This window comes from Callorhinus ursinus, unplaced genomic scaffold, assembly GCF_003265705.2.
Source record: "Callorhinus ursinus isolate GAN/ISIS: 27379988/994484 unplaced genomic scaffold, GSC_fseal_2.0 scaffold6, whole genome shotgun sequence".
Classification (NCBI taxonomy): domain Eukaryota; kingdom Metazoa; phylum Chordata; class Mammalia; order Carnivora; family Otariidae; genus Callorhinus; species Callorhinus ursinus.
Window position 1 is genome coordinate 64,113,923 of NW_027397068.1, and position 19,874 is coordinate 64,133,796.

The following is a 19,874-nucleotide window of genomic DNA, read 5'->3' on the forward strand; positions in this document are numbered from 1 at the left end:
AACGATATATATTTTTTAAGTCACAGTAACATATGGGGCGACAAACATTAAACTTTGTTCTCTTAGAAAATAACTTTCAATTGGAGAAGTGAGAGAATGGGGTTAAATCAAATCACCGGAGAGGCACTCTTTGAGATCCAAGTTCTTTTTGAAGTTATAACAAATAATATTCCTTTCCTTTTCTTTCCTTCATTCTATTTAGGTACACATTCCTACTCCATAAAAACCCTTCCACCCCTCCTACCCCTTCCGACTATGAACAGTAAGATAACATTACAGTAGACTGGAAATAGAAATTCCCAGGCTTTCCTCAAGGTAAATCCAGGATCGAGTCTCTCTGGGATGCAAAGGAACTGCGCCTCTTTCACTGCAATTTTCTTTCAGAACCACCTTTCACTTTCCTTCCTTCCCGAACACTGACCCGTCCGTGCTCGGGATAGGGGTGGAAGGGGGAGACACTCCGCGCAAAGCCTCCAGCAAGTCAGACTCTCCCCAACCCAACCGGCACTTCCAAGGCCGCGGTGGCTGCGGCTCTTCCTTCAGCCCCGGGCGCGGCCAACCCTCGCTTCCCCAGGGCAGGGCTCAGCTCAGGTCCATGCAACCAGCCAAATCAGGCCCGCACCGGGCCGCCTCGGCCCGGCCCGCCCGTCCGCAGCAGCCCCTGGACCCCCGCCAGCGGGGCTGGGCGTGGGCCCCGGCGGCCACCGCCCCGCCAACTCGGTCTCGGGAGGAGAGAGTGAGCCCCACCCGCTACGCCCGCCCCAGACCTACCTGCAGGGGAGAGCGGGGCTCCTGGACAGCGGCCACGGGCCCGAGGGCGGTCGCCCAGGCGTCTGGAGCCCGTCCCGGGGACCCCAAGTATCCCTGGTGGGGCAGGGCGGGGAGAGACGCCGGGGAGCTGCTCCAGGCCAGCGCGGCCCGTCGCGAGGGTCGCGGGGACCTGGCTCTCCCCTCAGCACCAGTCCACCGCCGCCGCCGCCATTTTGCCTTCCACTCGGTGTCGCCGCCGCCGCACTCCGCCGCAGGTTTCCCGGATGTAGGCATTTCCCGGCGTCGCTTGCGCGGGGGCCGAGGACTGGGGGCTTCTGTCCGCCCGGCGGCCAGCAGCCGGCGCGCGGCCTGCGGCCTGCCACCCTCCCCCGGTCGCCCTCTTCTCAGCGTGTTGGCGAGCGTCGCCCCGCGTCGCCCCCGCCTGGCGCTGCCCAGGTGACTCGCCCTGGCTCGTGGGATCAGGCTCTCCCCCTCCCAAGTCCACTCATTTCAGTGTCTTTTTTTTATTGAGCTCTGTCTGTGCACGGATAGAGAATAAGACTCGCATCTCAAGGAGTTTAATTCTCAGAAGGAAACAGCAATGAGTTGCTCTGAAACCTCGCTGTGGGAACCAGGATCGAGATTTCTAGAGGCTTTGAAATGAATTGAGTTTTGCTTAGCACTCTTTCCTCGAGTAAGTCTGTAGTTAAGTATTTGCGGAATCAGCCAGATTAATATATTCTTGAGCCAAGACAGGGTTAACAGAGTTTGGAGATTTTTAACCTGTCAACCGAATCGGTAGACGGGGAAGTCATTATTGCCATAATTGGAATAACGGTGACTGTCAGAAGAGGTTTTATTTCTTGCTAAGTTGAATTAGAAGTTTGGGATGGGATCATTAGGCTTATGGTGTTTGCGAGTACCATCTCCCTTTGTAAAGAGTGTCTTTGCCAAATCTGCCTCTAGAAAATACAGTATTTTCAAACATCTTTCTTTTTCTTTTCTTTAAGATTTTATTTTTTAAGTAATCTCTACACCCAACATGGGGCTGGAACTCAAAACCGGAAGATCCAAGTCACAGGCTCTACCGACTGAGCCAGGCAGGAGCCCCTCAAACATCTTTTCATTCTTCTACTAGAGACTAACTATAAAGATTTTCTTCGAATTAAAAGACTTCTTTTCATGATGTTAAATTAGGTACTGGCCATTGTATCCTGAAGTTCAAATGTGAAAACCTCTGTTAAAAGAAAATATTCCATTCCAAGAGCACTTGGTTGAAGCTCTGTAAGCACAAGCACAGAGATTGTAGAAGATACAGTGTATGACCCAAGGTGGGTCACATAATAGCCCTAGGTCTTACTTTCTTCAACTGCAGGACTAAGTAACCTTTGGAGACCCTTTCAGCCTCAAAATTATATGAATCTAATATGTTCACAGGCCTGCTTGCCCTTCTCAGGATTATGTATCTGAAGAGACATACTGCCCCCCAAATCTTGTCACCTCTGTCATCATCCAGGGAACTTCTTAAGCTCTTCAATTCTAAGCCTAAAGTCGAGTATCTCCATAAACTACTGTTCTGGGGAAATTTCCTAGATTATTCAAGGAGATTAGTGAATTGCTCTATCTGAGACGGGAGGTTTAACTCCAATGAAGCAGGGGGAGAGAAGAGCAGGAAAGAAGAGAAGGAATGATCAGGAAAGATGTAGCAATCCCCAAGATGAAAAGCGGCTGAGACTGGGGAATGGGGGGAGGTGAAAGAGCAGGGAAATGCTTACTAAGGCTGCTGGATGTCTGGATGGCAATACCTACCACTGCACTTGAAGGGCTTTGTATTGCTGTGATGGAAAACACTTGGTCCAGCCTCAACCTACTCAACTTTTCAATACTTCATGGAAATGGGGACTTGGGGTTTCATTTTATTTTTATCAACAGATGTAGGGGCCAAATTTCATGCTTGGGTGACTGTAGGAATAGGGACAGCAAACATGGAAGAAGTCTGAAGAGCAATGTGGCCCTCGAAACTTAAGTCCTCCCAGTAGCTCAGTCTTAGGGGAAGGCTATAGACTATGAGCAGCCCATGCTTAAGGGGTGAAGAATTGCATTCTATCTCTTTTTGGGCAGAGAATTTACATAAATCAGTTGGAATTCTGAGCAGATTCGTCTCTTCATTATTTTTTTTTAAACATATCAATATGGACTCATGGATATTTATTTTATAGTTTATTTTATTTTGCTGATCAAATTGTTCCAGCTTTGACTATTGGGAGCTCTTCCAGTTGAATTGGCTTCTGTGTCCCTTTGACATACCCCTCCTCTCCCCCATTATTAAGACATTTAAAAAAATTTTTGTATTTAAAGATTTTATTTCACAGAGATAGCAAGAGCAGGAACACAAGCAGGAGTGGGAGAGAGAAGCAAGCTTTCCGCTGAGCAGAGAGCCCGATGTGGGGCTCGATCCCAGAACCCTGGGATCACGACCTGAGCCAAAGGCAGATGCCTAACGACTAAGCCACCCAGGTGCCCCTTAAAATTGTTTTTTAAAAGAACTCCCTTACGGGGCACCAGCGTGGCTGAGGTGGTTAAGCATCTGACTCTTATCTCAGGTCATGAGTTCAACCACCACATTGGGCTCCATGGAGTGTGGAGCCTACTTAAAAAAAAAAAAAAGAACTTCCTTACTTTCTGACAGTACAAGATGTTTCAAGCTATCTTATATGTTCCCTGTCTCTCCAAGAAGTCCTTGTTCCTTTTATTGGAGAATGGTATTAGAAACCAAATCTGGGGGCACCTGGGTGGCTCAGTCAGTTAAGCATCTGCCTTCCGCTCAGGTCATGATCCAGGAGTCCCGGGATAGAGCCCTGCATTGGGCTACCTGCTCAGCAGGGAGTCTGCTTCTCCCTCTGCCCTCTGCCCTTTACCCTGCTTGTGCTCTCTCTCTCACTGTCTCAAATAAATAAATAAAATCTTAAAAAAAAAAAGCAAATCTAGTTTCTAGGTATGCTTGTTACTACTGGGGTATCATTGTTTGTAGAACATCTCTTGCTAAGAAATATTAAAATTTAACTTCATTCCATACTATGAAGGGGTAAAATCTGTTTCGATGAGTTGCAGCTATTATTTTACAGTCTACTATTACAGTTTAGCTTATGTCCATGGCCTGCACAAAAATTATTTTTTGACAGCTGATGCGTTTCTGATGACTCTGTTAGGCTAGTCTGCCAGCTACTGTCCCCCAAAGTCTAGTTATGACAATTTGGAACTGAACATTAGTTTATTTTTAATTAAATTTTTTTTTAATCTGATCAGCTATACTCTAGTCATTCTACTTCTCACTTCTTACCTACCTCCTCCCCATGGTTTTCTCCCTCCTTGTTCACCTAATACAGCAAAATGTTCAAATTGTTTTGAAGCTAAGATGATGGTAGTCTGTTAGTTCTGTACATTGCCACTTAATGTTGTGGTTCAGAAGATACTGCTAAGAGTTTTAATACTTGCTTGTCATAGTTCAGATGTCTCCACGTTTCTAATCTATAAGACTAGAGCACTGCTACTGCTTCAAACCATGTAACTAGTCTGAGCTGGGTACCATATTGATACCATAAGCTTAAATGAAGGCTTGATACAAACTATACTGGTGAACTTAGTATTCTTCCTAGACAAGATTCTAGAATGGATTATTAAAAGGATGTTTCCACAATACTCTGAAATGGAAGCGTTACAAAGGACAAGGAATTTTTCAATTATACAAAATTTTTGATGGGATAGCCATAGCACAGTTATCTCCCCCACAGCAGCTTTGTGAACAAGATAAATGGGGCAGAATGTCAATAAATTAGGTTTATAAAGATTTCAATAACTATAGTCAAATACAATGATTTACATGTCACTGATAATTGGGAGGACTACAGGAGTGGGCCTAAGCACTTCAGTACATTTATCCTGTCACCTAACCAATGGGGTGAGAGTGTAGATCATGCTGGGAAATTCTGAAAATGATCAGCTTCTGCTGAAAACATTCACAGGAGATTGTTAGTTCTTTCCTGTATGGAAATAAGATTTGTCTTTTAGAACAGGGATTGACCTATAGTAAGGATCAAAATCATCTGCATTAACAACACTAGAGGCAGTACAGTATAGTATACTACATGTGTGAAAAAGGTAAAGGGTTTAAGTTCAATTAACTAGTCAGCAGTCTAACTGAACAGATGCCAGAATAGTTAAAATAAGCTGAGACAGCATTACAAAGGAATATTGTACCAAGAACCAGAATAGTGAGACTTCTTAAGTCAACTCTGAGGGAGGCCACCGAGTGTTCATTTTGGAGGTCACACTTTAATGATGGTCTTTGGTGGCAAAAGGGAGTATTTTTTTAAGGGAAAACAAGATTGTGAGGTTAGTTCAGCTCAGTTTGCACTGATTCAGTGTTTACCATGGATCAGATACTATATTAAACATTATTAATACAACACTAAGGTATGGGCCTTGTTTGTGTGGTCCAGTAGAGACAGGCTGCTTAATACAGCTGTAAGCACAGCACAATGGGCTTTTAAAGCAGAGTACAATTTAGGCAAATTGGCAGAGGCCAGGAAAGGCTTCCTGGAGAAAATGACAACTAAAAGGAGTTTGGAAGTTTTGGAATTTAGCCAAGAAGGGCAAGAAACAATGCAGAGAGAACTTTGCCCATTAGAAACCATTGAAGGGATTTTAAAAAGTTTACTCCAAAAAGCTATGATACATAGTTTTGAATATTTGGATATGTGATGAAGGATTTTTTTGTGGCTCCCAAGGAAGACAAATGAAAGCAAATTTCAGTTCAGTATATGAAAATTAATTTATTTAGTAAAACCTTATAGTAAAGCACCCCAACATAATGTAAATTCAGTAAACTGATTAGTGACTGGCTGTCTCGCAGTAGGTTCACATGATCATTTCATTAACCCACAAAAATATGATTTTACTTTTTGTTTTACAGGACTGTTTTAGATTCCATTCATACACTAAAACCCTGCCATAATGCTGTATCAGTAAGAGCTGTCCAAGTGAGGGGAAGCTGCACTGGGAAATGGGAAACTTGATAACAGTATACTTTCAAGTACAGGTTGGATGATAATTTGTTGGGAATGCTGTGGAAGTGATGGTTAAATTTGGGTTAGAGATGCTCTCCAAGGTACCTTCTACCTCTGTGATCCTGCAGCCCTCAAAGAAACTATATGATAGTTTCATGAATAAAGGCAGTGATAATGAACAAATTTATAAACCAGGGTTTTTTATTTATACTCCAGAAAGCTTATGTTTCTTATTAAATCTGGCAGAATTCACCAACTGATAAGAAATGTAACACTATCCAAATGTACTTTTACTCATGGTTACAAATACTCTTAAAGCAAAGCAAAGCTTCAAACTTGAAACTTTTTGCAGCCCAAGTTAGTATTCTAAGCCTACACATATGGCTCCCTCCGTCTACCAATTATTTACTATAACAACCCAGGGAAATTGTATGTATTGCTGCTGGAACCTGAGAAGGGAGCTAAGAACATATATGAATCCTTCAAACTTTTTACAGCAGCATATAATGTAGATGAAAGCAGAGGCACAAGTTTGCCACTCACTGTGCATGAAAAATGTGCCCCCCAGGAGCTACTCTTCTAGGAGTCAGATCAACTCAGGGTCCACTCAGAGCAAGGATGTTAGTCTGCTGAATGGAATGGGAGTATGCCTGGGAAGTAAAGAAAGGTACACTGAAGCTTAGGCTGCAGCAAGAGATTCATATAAAGGGAAATAAGTCAAACGAAAATTAATAGCTATGTTTTTACTATGGAAACCATGTGATTACTCCTGGGGAATGTATATTCATAAATATAACATGATATATTTCATTTTAATAAATTATACACACATTGATGGATAAAAAGGGAATGAAAAGACTATTAATTGTCTGATATAAGTACTTAAAAATTTCTTTTGACTTTTTTTCTGTAACATTACTTTTGTAATAACAAAGTCTTAAAAATTAGTCTCAGCAATAAAACTATAAACAGATTAAAAATTCCATTGGCAACATTTTCTTTCCTCCTCTGATTCTTTATAATTCAAGTTACTAATTTTATCAAATATTTCTGGGTCAAATTTATATAAAAAAGCAGATTGCATATATGTATTCCATTCAAAAATGTTGACAAAAACCCCAAACAAAAAACCCCCCGAGGTAAGGTGGCATAAAAGAATTGAAAGTATTTATTAGGACAGAAAAACAAAACTTTACCATAATTACTATCATTGGAATTATAAAGTAAATGAATACATGCTTTAGGAGCATTCATATAACAGTGATTTGTCATTAAGGTCTTCACGTTCAATAACACACTTAACAAACTTTGGAAAGACAATGTCACAAAATTGTTTTTAAGCACTACACATTAACCTGAAACTAATGTAACATTATGTCAACTACACTCAAAAACAAACAAAAGAAAACACCTACATGTTAGATTATCATTAACAATCTAGACAAGGGAGGAGGGGGGGAGGATGGGTTACCCTGGCAATGGGTATTAAAGAGGGCACGTTCTGCGTGGAGCACCGGGTGTTATGCACAAACAATGAATCATGGAACACTACATCAAAAACTAATGATGGAATGTATGGTGATTAACATAACATAAAAAAAAAACATTGTAGACAAGGACAAAATATTCTTTACTCTTACCACATCATCATCCTAGTCTCATACATGTTATCTATCAAATTTTAGTTTGGAAGTCAGCTCAGTTATCAATATCAAATTCTATTTTATTGCACAATGTCCAGTTCAGCAATTTTGAACTATGTTGTAAAACTAAATAAAAGCAAAAATCCTTAGGAAAAATGTACTTTTCCTTTTTCAAGAAAAATGAAGTTGGGTCTCAGCAGCTGAAAGAGTTCTGTTCAAACCTACTCTAACAGAGGAATCTGTCAAAATACTTTCCTTTAACAAAACCTTTAAAAAAAAATGGAAACACTACAAAAACCTGTCATCTTTGCTCTACTCAATTCTTTATGAAGTTTATTAAACTTATTAAGGAAATAAAATGTGGAAAGATTGAAGAAAATATCTACAATAAAAAGGATAAACATTAACACTGGCCAGGGCCACCAGGGAGGGGTAATTATCTCCCACAGTGTCTATAAAAAGAATAGGAACCTGTTGGTGGTTTGAGAATATTAAGTTCCATAACATCAAAAATGAAGAACAGGTTCCATGAGCTACAGCAGGTTCTACAGAATAGCCTGTTTGAAGGCAGTGTATACATGAGCAAAAGGATCCCTCTGCTAGTCTTCCACAGATTCCAATTCTCTTGCCATCAGTCATCTCTCTGACTCTGCAACTATGACACCATCAACTGACAAAAGTCAAAACAGGGCATCGATATTATCAATAGTTTACTGAAGCTTCCTCTGCAAATTTCACATTTTCCAATAATAAAAATCTGCATAGAAGTTGTACTTTGAAACGCTAACAATATGCTTTACCTGAAATCTTGTAATTACAGTATTTTCATGAGAAAAGCTGTCTAGTAACATAAATGGCTTCTGAATCAGTTCCACAAACAAGACAAGGACCTAAAACATCCAAACTGTTCACAGACAAAGTCCTGCTGGGAAGCAAGCTTGTGATTTCAATACGGTCTTTTGCAGGATCAGTGCTGAGCCAGGAGCTTATAAGAGACTGGTGAACATTAGCCTGGTTACTAATGCTGTGAGACAAAAAAGTACTATTTCTTCCTCCTGCAAGAAAAAAAGGGGGAACACATCTTTCAAGACTAATATTACGTTAGTAAACATCTGAAATTCTGTTGATATTTTAAAAAGGCTAGAATTGAAACTTAATTCTCAGAAAACAGGGTGATGACTCCATTATCACACATCACCATTTTTGACCAAAGGCTTATTCAGTGATATTAAATCCTCAAATTCCCATAGGATATTATGGATATCAAACTTGAATTCTTCAAGCAAAGCAGGAGATTTTAACCGTCCTTCCGGTGATTCTTGAATGGAAAGTCTCGGAAATGTAGCATGAAGAACCCTGGCTGTGCGAAATTAGCCAGCTTATGGCATTTGTAGTCGTCAGCATCACAGTAGTAAGCAGCTGACAGATTTCAAGCCCTATGATACTAGAATTTACCCTGAGGCAGGAGAATGGAAACATTCTATCATTCTTTAATGTGAAAAATACGAGAATTTCTAATGTGGTATTTAAAACTATAACAAAATTACACATAAGAACCTTCATTAAATCCTTTTACCTTGGTTAAACAGTGATGATTTTTCAGGTACGTCTGTGGAGGCATCCCAATGCCAGAGGGATCCATCCTCAGAACAAGTAAATAGATGATCTGGGTTGGACGGGTGAAAGTGCACTTCCCACACTAAAAGGTAAGAACGAAGAAGCTAATTCCTGTGCAGAAAAGTTGAACACACTTTAAGACCCTATCTCTAGGCATCATATTCCATTAACCTCAATCACACACCTTCAAACCCCAAGTCTGTGATAAAAATCAAAGGCTTCAGAATTAAAGAAAAGATATAATTCTCCAAATGGCTATAACACATAGATAGGATAAAGAAGCCAAATAAATCTACTTGTGTATTGTGCTAGCAAGTGAATGAAAATAAATGCTACCAGAATCTATAAAGAACTTATCAAACTCAACACCCAAAGAACAAATAATCCAATCAAGAAATGAGCAGAAGACATGAACAGACATTTCTGCAAAGAAGACATCCAAATGGCTAACAAACACATGAAAAAGTGTTCAACATCACTCGGCATCAGGGAAATCCAAATCAAAACCTCAATGAGATACCACCTCACACTAGTCAGAATGGCTAAAATTAACAAGTCAGGAAATGACAGATGTTGGTGGGGATGAGGAGAAAGGGGAACCCTCTTACACTGTTGGTGGGAATGCAAGCTGGTGCAGACACTCTGGAAAACAGTATGGAGGTTCCTCAAAAAGTTAAAAATAGAGCTACCCTATGACCCAGCAATTGCATTACTGGGGATTTACCCCAAAGATACAAATGGAGTGATCCGAAGGGGCACACGCATCCCAAAGTTTATAGCAGCAATGTCCACAATAGCCAAACTATGGAAAGAGCCTAGATGTCCATCAACAGATGAATGGATAAAGAAGATGTGGTATATATACACAATGGAATATTATGCAGCCATCAAAAAAGGGATATCTTGCCATTTGCAGTGACGTGGATGGAACTAGAGGGTATTATGCTAAGCAAAATAAGTCAATCAGAGAAAGACAATTATCATATGATCTCACTGATGTGAGGAATTTGAGAAACAAGACAGAGGATCATAGGGAAAGGGAGGGAAAAATGAAACAAGACAAAACCAGAGAGGGAGATAAACGTAAGAGACTCTTAATCTTAGGAAACAAACTGAGGGTTGCTGGAGTGGAGAGGGGTGGGAAGGACGGGGTGGCTGGGTGGACACTGGGGAGGGTATGTGCTATGGTGAGCACTGTCAATTGTGTAAGACTGATGAATCACAGACCTGTACCCCAGAAACAAATAATACATTTTATGTTAATTAAAAAAAAAGAAAATAAATGCTAGTCATTTGACCTATTACATTTTTTTATGGAAGAATATGACAATGGGATAATTCCTAAAATATATACTTTTAAGATTTTATTTATTTATTTATCAGAGAGAGCACACAAGCAGGGGGAGCGGCAGGCAGAGGGAGAAGCAGGCTCCCTGCTGAGCAAGGAGCCTGATGCGGACTCGATTCCAGGACGCTGGGACCATGACCTGCGCTGAAGGCAGATGCTGAACCAACTAAGCCACCCAGGTGTCCCTAAAATTTTTTTTTAAATTGGTAAGTTCTCTTATTTTCAATTCCTGTGTCATTAACATATGAAGAAAGGTTAGGTGCACCTGAGTGGCTCAGCTGGTTAAGCGCCTACCTTCGGCTCAGGTCATGATCCCAGGGTTCTGGGATCGGGCCCTGCTTCTCCTTCTCCCTCTGCCCCTCCCACTGCTCATGTTGTCTCTCTTGCTCTGTTCTGCTCTCTCTCTCAAATAAATAAATGAAATCCTTAAAAAGTATATATGACGGTTATATTACTGGAAAAACAGAGAGAATACCATAAAAGTAACATACAAATGAATTTCTACGCAGCAGTTCAATTTTGCTTCATGCCAGGCTTCTGGATACCTCTGGTATATATCACAGAAATACCAACTAGCTCCTAGCAAACTAAAACCTATAAATGCTCCCAGAATCTGGACTCATTTTCAGATGGAGGGCTTTTAAGAAGCTAGTCTGGGATTGAGGACCCTGCAAGTTCTAAACCTTAAGGAAACTTTGTGTGTCAATAGACAAATGGGAGCCAATAACTGGCCAGGACGCCTTAGGAGGTTCTCTGCAGCACGCAAATCAAACAGGTAGTCTGTGAACAAGGGTTCTGTGATTCTGGTTTAGAACCTTAAAGAGGCAGCATAGAAGGTGCCTGGGACATAGCATAAAAAGTGCTAGAAGGCACACGCTTGCAACTGGGCAATTTTCATTCTGACAATTACCACAATTAAGCATCATGCCACAAAACATTAGAAGGTCATCTTCCTCAAGAGAACCTGTTCTGGGCAAATCCCTATGTAAAATACATTCATACTGTTTCAATAAAAGAAAGTGAAAGAAAATAGCCTGTAGAGCCATAAGCCGACTGTACAAACCTAGATTCTTAAGTATTTATTTTCAGAGTAGAAAACAAACCTCTGTACTAAAACATCTTATTTCATTTCTAGCCAAGAGTCAGAATGAATCAAAACAATACATTATGATCTGCTACATTTGTATGTATTGCTTGGCAATACAGGCTGGCAGTTAAAAAGGGGGCTGAAAGAAGAGATCTGAAAGTTTGTAATATTACTACCACTGGCTTAGCCAACATCAGATTCTATGAGGACATACCCTATTTTTTATTTCCCCCCCCTTGGGTACAGTTATAACTAGAAGAGGCAAAAAATTTCTATCCTTTTATTTGCTTCTTAAATCTAATCTTAAAAATCATTTATCTTTCCAGGGTAATAACGGAACTTAAAATCGAGATGTTACAATACTGGTATGTTTCTACTTCTGTACTTTTATTCAAGCAAGGCTTAACATAAACTTCTCTTAAGTCAGAATTTAAAACTATAATTTAGTCATGATATCAAAGACGGTGATAAATGAAAATTTCTGTCTAGTCAAAAAATCCCCACCAAAATCAAAAGATGAACAAAAAAGGGACAAGATCCTATATATACTGTTCCTGTTTAAAAAAAAAAAAAGGTACAATTCTTCTGTGAGGAACACACAGGTTGGTAAATATTAACAATAGCCTGCATTTGCATGGGAAAAGGGCTTCCTCTTATACAGAGTATGGCAATATAAACTGGTATTATTTTTATGTATAACAGTTTGATAACATGTATCACAGCTTTATGTTTTGGCTCACCAATTCTACTTCTAAAAAATTATCCTAAGAAAATAAGCCCATAAAGATGAACATAAAAGGATAATCACTGTGGTTTTGTTTTTTTTTTTTTTTAAGATTTATTTATTTGAGAGAGCGAGAATGAGAGAGAGAGTACATGAGAGGGGAGAGGGTCAGAGGGAGAAGCAGGCTCCTCGCCGAGCAGGGAGCCCGATGCGGGACTCGATCCCGGGACTCCAGGATCATGACCTGAGCCGAAGGCAGTCGCTCAACCAACTGAGCCACCCAGGCGCCCATCACTGTGGTTTTGAATAAAATAACAAAACATGCTGAAGAACTTAAGTGTCAAATAAAAAGGGATTAATTATTATACATTTATATAATTCAGCCAAAAGCTACTGTAAAATGATCCGTATTTATGATTATGGAAAGCTGCTTACAACATATACTACTACCCAACAAAAACTTAAGTATCTCCACAGCACTTACTTTCAGCTTCATGAGCCTTCAGCAGAGACACAGGCATAGTGCCTTGTCTAACATCCCAAATACTCAGCATTCCATCCTGGCCACCAGTAGCTACAACATGCTGCTGGTTGGGATGTCTGTCAACACAGTGGAGGGGCACTCGGTCACCAGTCCTTTTATGGGAGATACAACATCAAACATGTTGTGAAGTAGGATTTATCTTTGCATAATCCATGAAACATGTTTTACTCTAGAAACTAAATGATGACTTTGTGGCTGGAGCTACTAGCTGAACTTAAATCATGTCAAAAAATTGAGTGCATTAAATATATTTCTAAATATTAGAATTTTGAAATGAAATTAAAGCCAAAGTTATTCCTTCTTCAATTTGGAGACATAAGGAGCATGATAATCTGATGGTAAGATATGCAAACATATATTTCCATTTCTTGGTATTTTAAAAACATTATGTACAGCTAAGCAGCATATTCTTTACTTTTACCTTATTTAATATTTTATTTATACAATTACTTTTTCAGTTTGACACATTCTATATTCTTATTAGGGAAAAGAAAATTGCACACATAGAATGGGAATTTTTGCTCAGAAAAAATATCTTAGATTGTATTTTTTTTTTAAGATTTTATTTATTTTTTGACAGAGGGAACACAAGCAGGGGGAGTGGCAGAGGGAGAAGCAGGCTTCCTGCTGAGCAGGGAGCCCGATGCGAGACTCAATCCGAGGACCCTGGGATCATGACCTGAGCCGAAGGCTAACGACTAAGCCACCCAGGTGCTCCTCAGACTGTATTTTTAACTCAATCACATCTGGAATGCATTGTACCTATCAGTAGAATCCTTTGCCGAGCAAAAATAAATTCCCCACTAAATAATATAAACTTCAAAGAGATAAAGGCTCTGAATCAATATGACAAATATTTACTAAATGCAGCACAGCAGTACCAAAACCATCAAATTACACTTGCTTTACCAAATTTAATCAGGGATCATTCTCTTCAAATGCAATTAAAATACAGTATGGTTTAAAGTCAGTTGCTATAAACAATCGAACAAATTAATTTTGCATTATGCTACTGAAATTACAAACGAAAACTTACAGTGATAATATCTGAGAGGGCTCATTTCCTTGTTTTCTGAAATCCCATATTTTTAATTGCCCAATTGAATTTACTGTAAGAATCTCAGGAGTTCGAAGGAAGGTTACAGCATGGAGTGTACTGCTATCTGCATTGTCTACAAATTAAGAAAACAGTCGTGCGCGTTAATAAGTCCTGCTTCTCCACAAAATTCTTAAATCGCATTCCTTCTATTGATTGAAATATTACAAGTGAACTTTTAAATAAGTCACAGTCTAATTTCTATAGAAAAATGCACAGTAATATATATGTTAAAACGGACTCTTCTTTGATAGAAATATATTACTTACAGAACATCTGACTGTTTTCCAAACCGAGGGCAGAGTTTTCATGTATTTCTCTATTTCCACCTAAGATTGTTACCCTCCAATGCTGATATAGCTATTCAAATTCTCCATATCCAATTTTGTATCTCCCACTAGTGCTTAACCCAGAACCTCCAAACCCCAGTGCTTCCTACAGAGCTCATTCCGAACTTGTATCATTTGGCTGACTCATCTCAAATCTATTCATCTTTAGGGTCGCCTGGTTGGCTCAGTTGGTAGAGCGTGCAACTCTTCATCTCAGGGCTGTAAGTTCAAGCCCCATGTTGGGTCTAGAGATTACTTAAAAATAAAATCTTAAGGGGTGCCTGGGTGGCTCAGTCAGTTAAGCATCTGCTTTTGGCTAAGGTCATGATCCCAGGGTCCTGGGATCAAGCCCCACGTCAGGCTCCAGGGTCAGTGGGGAGCCTGCTTCTCCCTCTCCCTCTCCCCCCTGGCTGGTGCTCACTCTCTCTCTCTCTCTTCTCGCTCTCTCTCTCTCATGCTCCTCTCCCTCTCTCTCTCAGATAAATAAGTGGAATCTTAAAAAATAAATAAAATAAAAAAACCTTAAAAAAAAAAAAATCCCTTCATCTTCAGCCTCATTAACTCTCTTCTCCATGAAGTCCTTCCGGACTGGCATATACCAGTCCTTTACCTTTTCCTAAAGTGTTTAAGTTATACCACATAATTTTTTTTAAGATTTTATTTATTTATTTGACACACAGAGAAAGATAGAGAGAGGGGGAGTGGGAGAGGGAGAATCAGGCTCCCAGCTGAGCAGGGAGCACGACGTGGGGCTTGATCCCAGGACCCGGGGATCATGACCTGAGCCAAAGACAGATGCTTAACTGACTGAACCACCAGGCGCCCCTAGACCACATAGTTTAACATATACTTCTAAACTTTTGTTTTGTGACAGTCCTCCAAACTCCAGGCAATGGTCCTTAACGGTTAAACAAGCATTCTTCAGAACTAAAAAAAAGTAACAAGAAAAAAACTGATTCATGGGCTGAATGCACAGAGGTTCTGATTCAGGTCTAGGGTAGTAGGTTGTTAAAACTATTGTCAGGCTGGAAAGCATAGTTGCGAACTACTAGACTAGAATAATCCTTCTAAAGCATGACAGGGAGTGTATCATCCCCTTGCTCGAAAAGATTCAATGGCTTCTTAGTGGCCCAACTAACAAAATGTAACCTCTGTAGCTATGCATTAGACTCTTCACAACCTGGCCCCAATTTACTTCTCTTGCTTTATCTGTCACCTCTCCTACATAAGTATGGAAAACTACACTTTTTGTCATTCTCTAAATGGACTTATCCTGCCTCCATGTTATTCCCCTTGTTTGGTATGCCATCATTTAGTATTATTTATGGTCTAGAACCTAGATTAAATCAATTGCCACTTGCTCCTCAATTCTTTGATAATCCTCACCAGCCAAAAAAAAAAACCAAAACCAAAACAAACAAACAAAACACTCCCCCCAAAAAAAACCCAAAACAGTTTCTCCTGCGTAGTCATTCATACATGCCTTATCGACCTACTGTCTTATAAAGGGATCCTACTCTGTATATTTTTACATCCCTCAAACACTTAGCATTGGGTCTGCTTAGCACATGGTAGGTGCTCAATTATTATGTGATAAGAAAAGAAGTATGATTTTTCTTACCTATGGTTCTCACCGCCTCCTTGTGATCGACTCTGAAGAGATTGATCCGACCATCTTCTCCGACGGTGACAATTTCTGGGTTACTGCACACGACACCTGTGCACGGTGCACTGCTGCAGGAAGGACTGCCCGGACCCGTGTGGTAGTGAGCGGTTGTCCACTGCTGGCTGACCGACAGAGTCTAGGAGTCAGAAATAAGAGTATGATGAATCAAAGCAAAGCCCTAAAAACTAGCACTTTTCCCTGAATAAAGAGTATTTTAAAATTCTGTCTCATACCCTCCTAGAAAAAGAATAACTCTCTCCTTTTGCCTTCGTATTTCTGGGCACTAAAGCCTAGAAACTACTTCCATCAAAGTTCTGTATACACTGGATTAGACTAAAAAAATGCTTTTCAATAATATCTCAAACTTATCTCAAAGAAATGGTTTAGGTAACAGATAGTTGTGTGTTCAAAAGCAACTCTAAATTCTTTATTTTTATTTTTAAAGATTTTATTTATTTGAAAGAGAGAATGAGAGAGAGAGAGAGAGAGAGAGCACATGAGAGGGGGGAATGGGAGTGTCAGAGGGAGAAGCAGACTCCCTGCTGAGCAGGGAGCCTGATGTGGAACTCAATCCCAGGACTCCAGGATCATGACCTGAGCCAAGGGCAGTCGTTTAACCAACTGAGCCACCTAGGCGCCCCTCTTTTTTTTTTTTTAAAGATGTTATTTATTTGTCAGAGAGAGAGCATGAGCACGCATGCGAGCGAGCACAAGCAGAGGGAGAAGCAGGCTCCCCGCTGAGCAAGGAGCCTGATGTGGAACTAGATCCCAGGACCCTGGGAACAAGACCTGAGCCAAAGATACTTAACTGACTGAGCTACCCAGGAGTCCCTAAAAGCAACTCTAAATTTTTTTTTAAAGATTTTATTTATTTGACAGAGAGAGACACAGCGAGAGAGGGAACACAAGCAGGGGTGGGGGGAGTGGGAGAGGGAGAAGCAGGCCTCCTGTGGAGCAGGGAGCCCAATGTGGGGCTCGATCCCAGGACCTTGGGATCATCATGACCCAAGCTGAAGGAAGACGCTTAATGACTGAGCCACCCACATGCCTCACAACTCTAAATTCTTAAGGGAATTAGCCTACATCTAAGAAATAAATCTCTAGTGTTTTCTAACTGAAACCATTAAGAGAAATACGTAGGAAGATCTGGGTCTTATATTTACTAGCATGTCTATTAGGAAGATGACCTTTATTAGCCTGAAAATCTAAATAAGCACTCTCTTCCAGCAACTTAAAACTGTTACTACAAATGGGGCTATTTTAAAGGACTGCCCTACCATTATGAAGGTCAGCACTCAGGCTTTTAATACACAAGAAAGGCACTGAAAAATGTCAAGTCTTGGGGCGCCTGGGTGGCTCAGTCATTAAGCGCCTGCCTTCGGCTCAGGTCATGATCCCAGGGTCCTGGGATCGAGTCTCGCATCGGGCTCTCTGCTCCACGGGAAGCCTGCTCCTCCCACTCCCGCTCCCCCTGCTTGTGTTCCTGCTCTCGCTCTCTCTCTCTCTGTCAAATAAATAAAATCTTTAAAGAAAAGAAAAAATGTCAAGTCTTCATATAGTACATCCTCTCTTATAATTAAAACCTAGGTTCTAGCCACAGAAGCAAAGTAGCTGTCCCTGTTCTCTCTCATAACCCAAGCTAGAAGGTACTCTTCCTTTGAAAGATCAGAATAGTAACTTAAAAGAGAAAATTACAGGAAAATTACTTGCCAGAAAAACCATATTGATAGCTCTGGACCAACAGACTTTAAGAGATTTCTAATTTCAATAAACGCTCACACAAACCTGGTTTGAGAATTAATCTACTAAAAGATAGGTAATATATTTTCCCCTCCATATTTTGAGAATATGAAACTTATCTGTGTCATTTATTATATATAGTCTAGTTTAGGCCTCCTTAAAAATAATTAAAATATAAATTCAATTTTCAAGCAAAAATTCTTTACCTGGTTATTTGGATGGTGAAGGAAAACTGTTACACATCCTGTTGATGAAGCAGCTACAATTCTTTCCTGGTCAAAAAACTAAAGAGAAAATTCTTGCCTGTTATGGATTCAGAAATACCAATAGGAAGGAAACCCATTTGTTTAACTCAATTAGTAGTGTAACAATTTTTAAAATGCAAAAAGCCTATAAACGCTAAGCAAATAAAACGTGATGATGGATCTGAAAAGTCAAAACCACTACACAAATGAAAGGATTTTTATGAACAATAAATTTTTCCCCCCTCAACTCCTTCACCTAGAACTGGCTTAATTTTGGACTAGCACCATAGAGGTTTAGAAAATAATCATTCCCAGGGTTAGGCAGCTTCCTATAGAAGAAAAGGCAGGGACTTTGAAGTCCTACAGACCAGGATTTGAAAACTTAATTCCATTTCCCCCAATTTTATTGGCTTTGAGACATTAACCAAGTTAAGTTCTCTAAGCCTTGGTAAATTTTTTAAAATGGAAGAACTAATCCCCACTTAGGGGGCTGTTATAAGAATTTATAAAGCAAAACCATGTAAAGTGCCTTGCATAGTATTTGTCCCATGGTGACATAAAACACCTGATTCACAAGCACGTGATAAAAATATTAGACTTTTGTAAAGCCCCCCAAATGGTGTTTGGCACACAGATGGCCAACTAATTAAACAAACAAATCAGGATTTAAAAAACTGTGATTAAATTCACATCCCCTTCCCCAGTTCTGATTCTGCCATTGAGTGGCTATATAATTAATATTAGCAAATCATAACCTATAGGGAACTCAGTTTCCTGTAAACCTGGAATAAGACTAGACAAAATCTAAGGTCCTTTGCATCTCTAAATATATCTCAGTTTTTAAAAAATTAGCTTTTGGAAGTTACACAGACTTACCTGTAAATCCATTACATCGCCATGGTGTCTGATATCACACAGTAACTGATGGTCTCCTTCAAACCCTCCATCAGAGTCCAAGTTCCCAAAATCTCCAATAGACCACAGTGAAACATAATTTTCCTGTAAAGCAGAAAGTTTTCTCTTGAGATGAAATATACATCAAACTCTTGAACATTAAAATCTGTATTGCCTTCAAACAACCTTGCTTTAAAAGCATCTCAGATAAATGGAAGGTGATAGTTTAAAATAGGAGATTCGAGGCTCAGGCACATCATCGATGGCTCTGAGGTACCGGACAACCGAACCTGAGATGGGAACTTGGGGGACGGAGACGGCGAGAGGAGCTAGAAGGCGAGAGTTCGCGCGCTGACCCCCAGCGGCGCAGTTCCGGGAGAAAGAGAGGAAGCAGGAGGTTCCCGCCCGGGAGCGGAGGTACCTCATTGTCCCAAGAGCCCGCAGCGAAGGTATCCGCGGTCTGCAGGCTCCCCGGAGGTACCGGTCGCCAGCGGGTTTTGCTGATTTTCTGAGACACAAACTTAGCATAAATATCCTCCATGGCAAAAGCGACCCCTACAGTTACAGCAGGAAGCACTGCGCGCGCCTCCGAGTCCCGCCCCTTCCCGCGGAGTCTGATTGGGCTGGACGTTACAAGGCGGACGGTGGCTGCGGAGAGCCAATTCTCGTCCTTCGGCAATGCGGGTACCAACAACCCCCAAGCAGGAGGAAGTTGGAGCGCCCTTCCTCACCGAGGTGGCTTTGAACAGAGTCCTCAAAGTTAGTATAGGAACACTGAAACGGTGCATTTGTGCAATAATTGTGCAATGTAAGAAAAATTTAAGAGCAAAACCAAAACAAAATCAATGCAAGAGAAACCACCTAGTAGCTACACCCAAGCATTCAGTTTTGTATCTCAACACCCATTGAAAATACTGAAAATCCTTCAATTCTTATAGAAGTACCTTCATTACTGCACAAACTTATTCTAAAGGTCTCCCTCTTTGTCTCTCAAACAAATACTTTGTTTCGAAGTTGTTAATACACACTGTCAGAGCTTGGAGTTGGAATTCTTTTTTTTTTTTTAAGATTTTATTTATTTATTTGAGAGAGAGAATGAGAGAGAGAGAGAAGAGGGTCAGAGGG

General features: G+C 40.5%; 2 protein-coding genes across 5 annotated transcripts in view; both read right to left on the reverse strand.

The window, feature by feature from the left end:
• The window catches only part of LATS1 (large tumor suppressor kinase 1), a 50,127-nt gene extending 49,006 nt beyond the window's left edge, over positions 1–1,121 (reverse strand). The window contains exon 1 of one of the 3 annotated variants that reach the window (XR_003206817.2): positions 772–1,121. The gene's annotated coding sequence lies outside the window, so the exon portion shown is untranslated. The remainder of the gene's footprint in view (positions 1–771) is intronic. The other 2 variants (XM_025866313.2, XM_073894078.1) reach the window with 2 other exon arrangements.
• A 4,435-nt stretch (positions 1,122–5,556) lies between these two features.
• NUP43 (nucleoporin 43) lies at positions 5,557–19,336 on the reverse strand. Of its 2 annotated transcripts, none has more exons than XM_025866315.2 (8): positions 19,171–19,336; positions 18,732–18,854; positions 17,817–17,894; positions 15,826–16,006; positions 13,816–13,951; positions 12,720–12,835; positions 9,036–9,158; positions 5,557–8,514 (listed from the first exon to the last, which is right to left on the reverse strand). In XM_025866315.2, exons 1-8 carry the CDS (start codon positions 19,288–19,290, stop codon positions 8,285–8,287), a joined length of 1,107 nt encoding a protein of 368 aa, XP_025722100.1. In that variant the 5' UTR covers positions 19,291–19,336; the 3' UTR covers positions 5,557–8,284. The 2 variants fall into 2 exon arrangements, with proteins under 2 accessions (XP_025722100.1, XP_025722099.1); XM_025866314.2 differs by having other exon boundaries at positions 12,720–12,871.
• Between the last annotated feature and the right edge of the window lie 538 nt (positions 19,337–19,874).

Bases quoted from the DNA above. Each gene is read 5' to 3' on its own strand.
- NUP43 (XM_025866314.2), bottom strand. From the start codon at position 19,290: ATGGAGGATATTTATGCTAAGTTTGTGTCTCAGAAAATCAGCAAAACC. The intron at 18,855-19,170 runs GTACCTCCGCTC...TCTGCTTTACAG, and splicing joins CGGGCTCTTGGGACAATGAG to GAAAATTATGTTTCACTGTG. The intron at 16,007-17,816 runs GTAAAGAATTTT...TCTGACTCCTAG, and splicing joins TTCACCATCCAAATAACCAG to ACTCTGTCGGTCAGCCAGCA.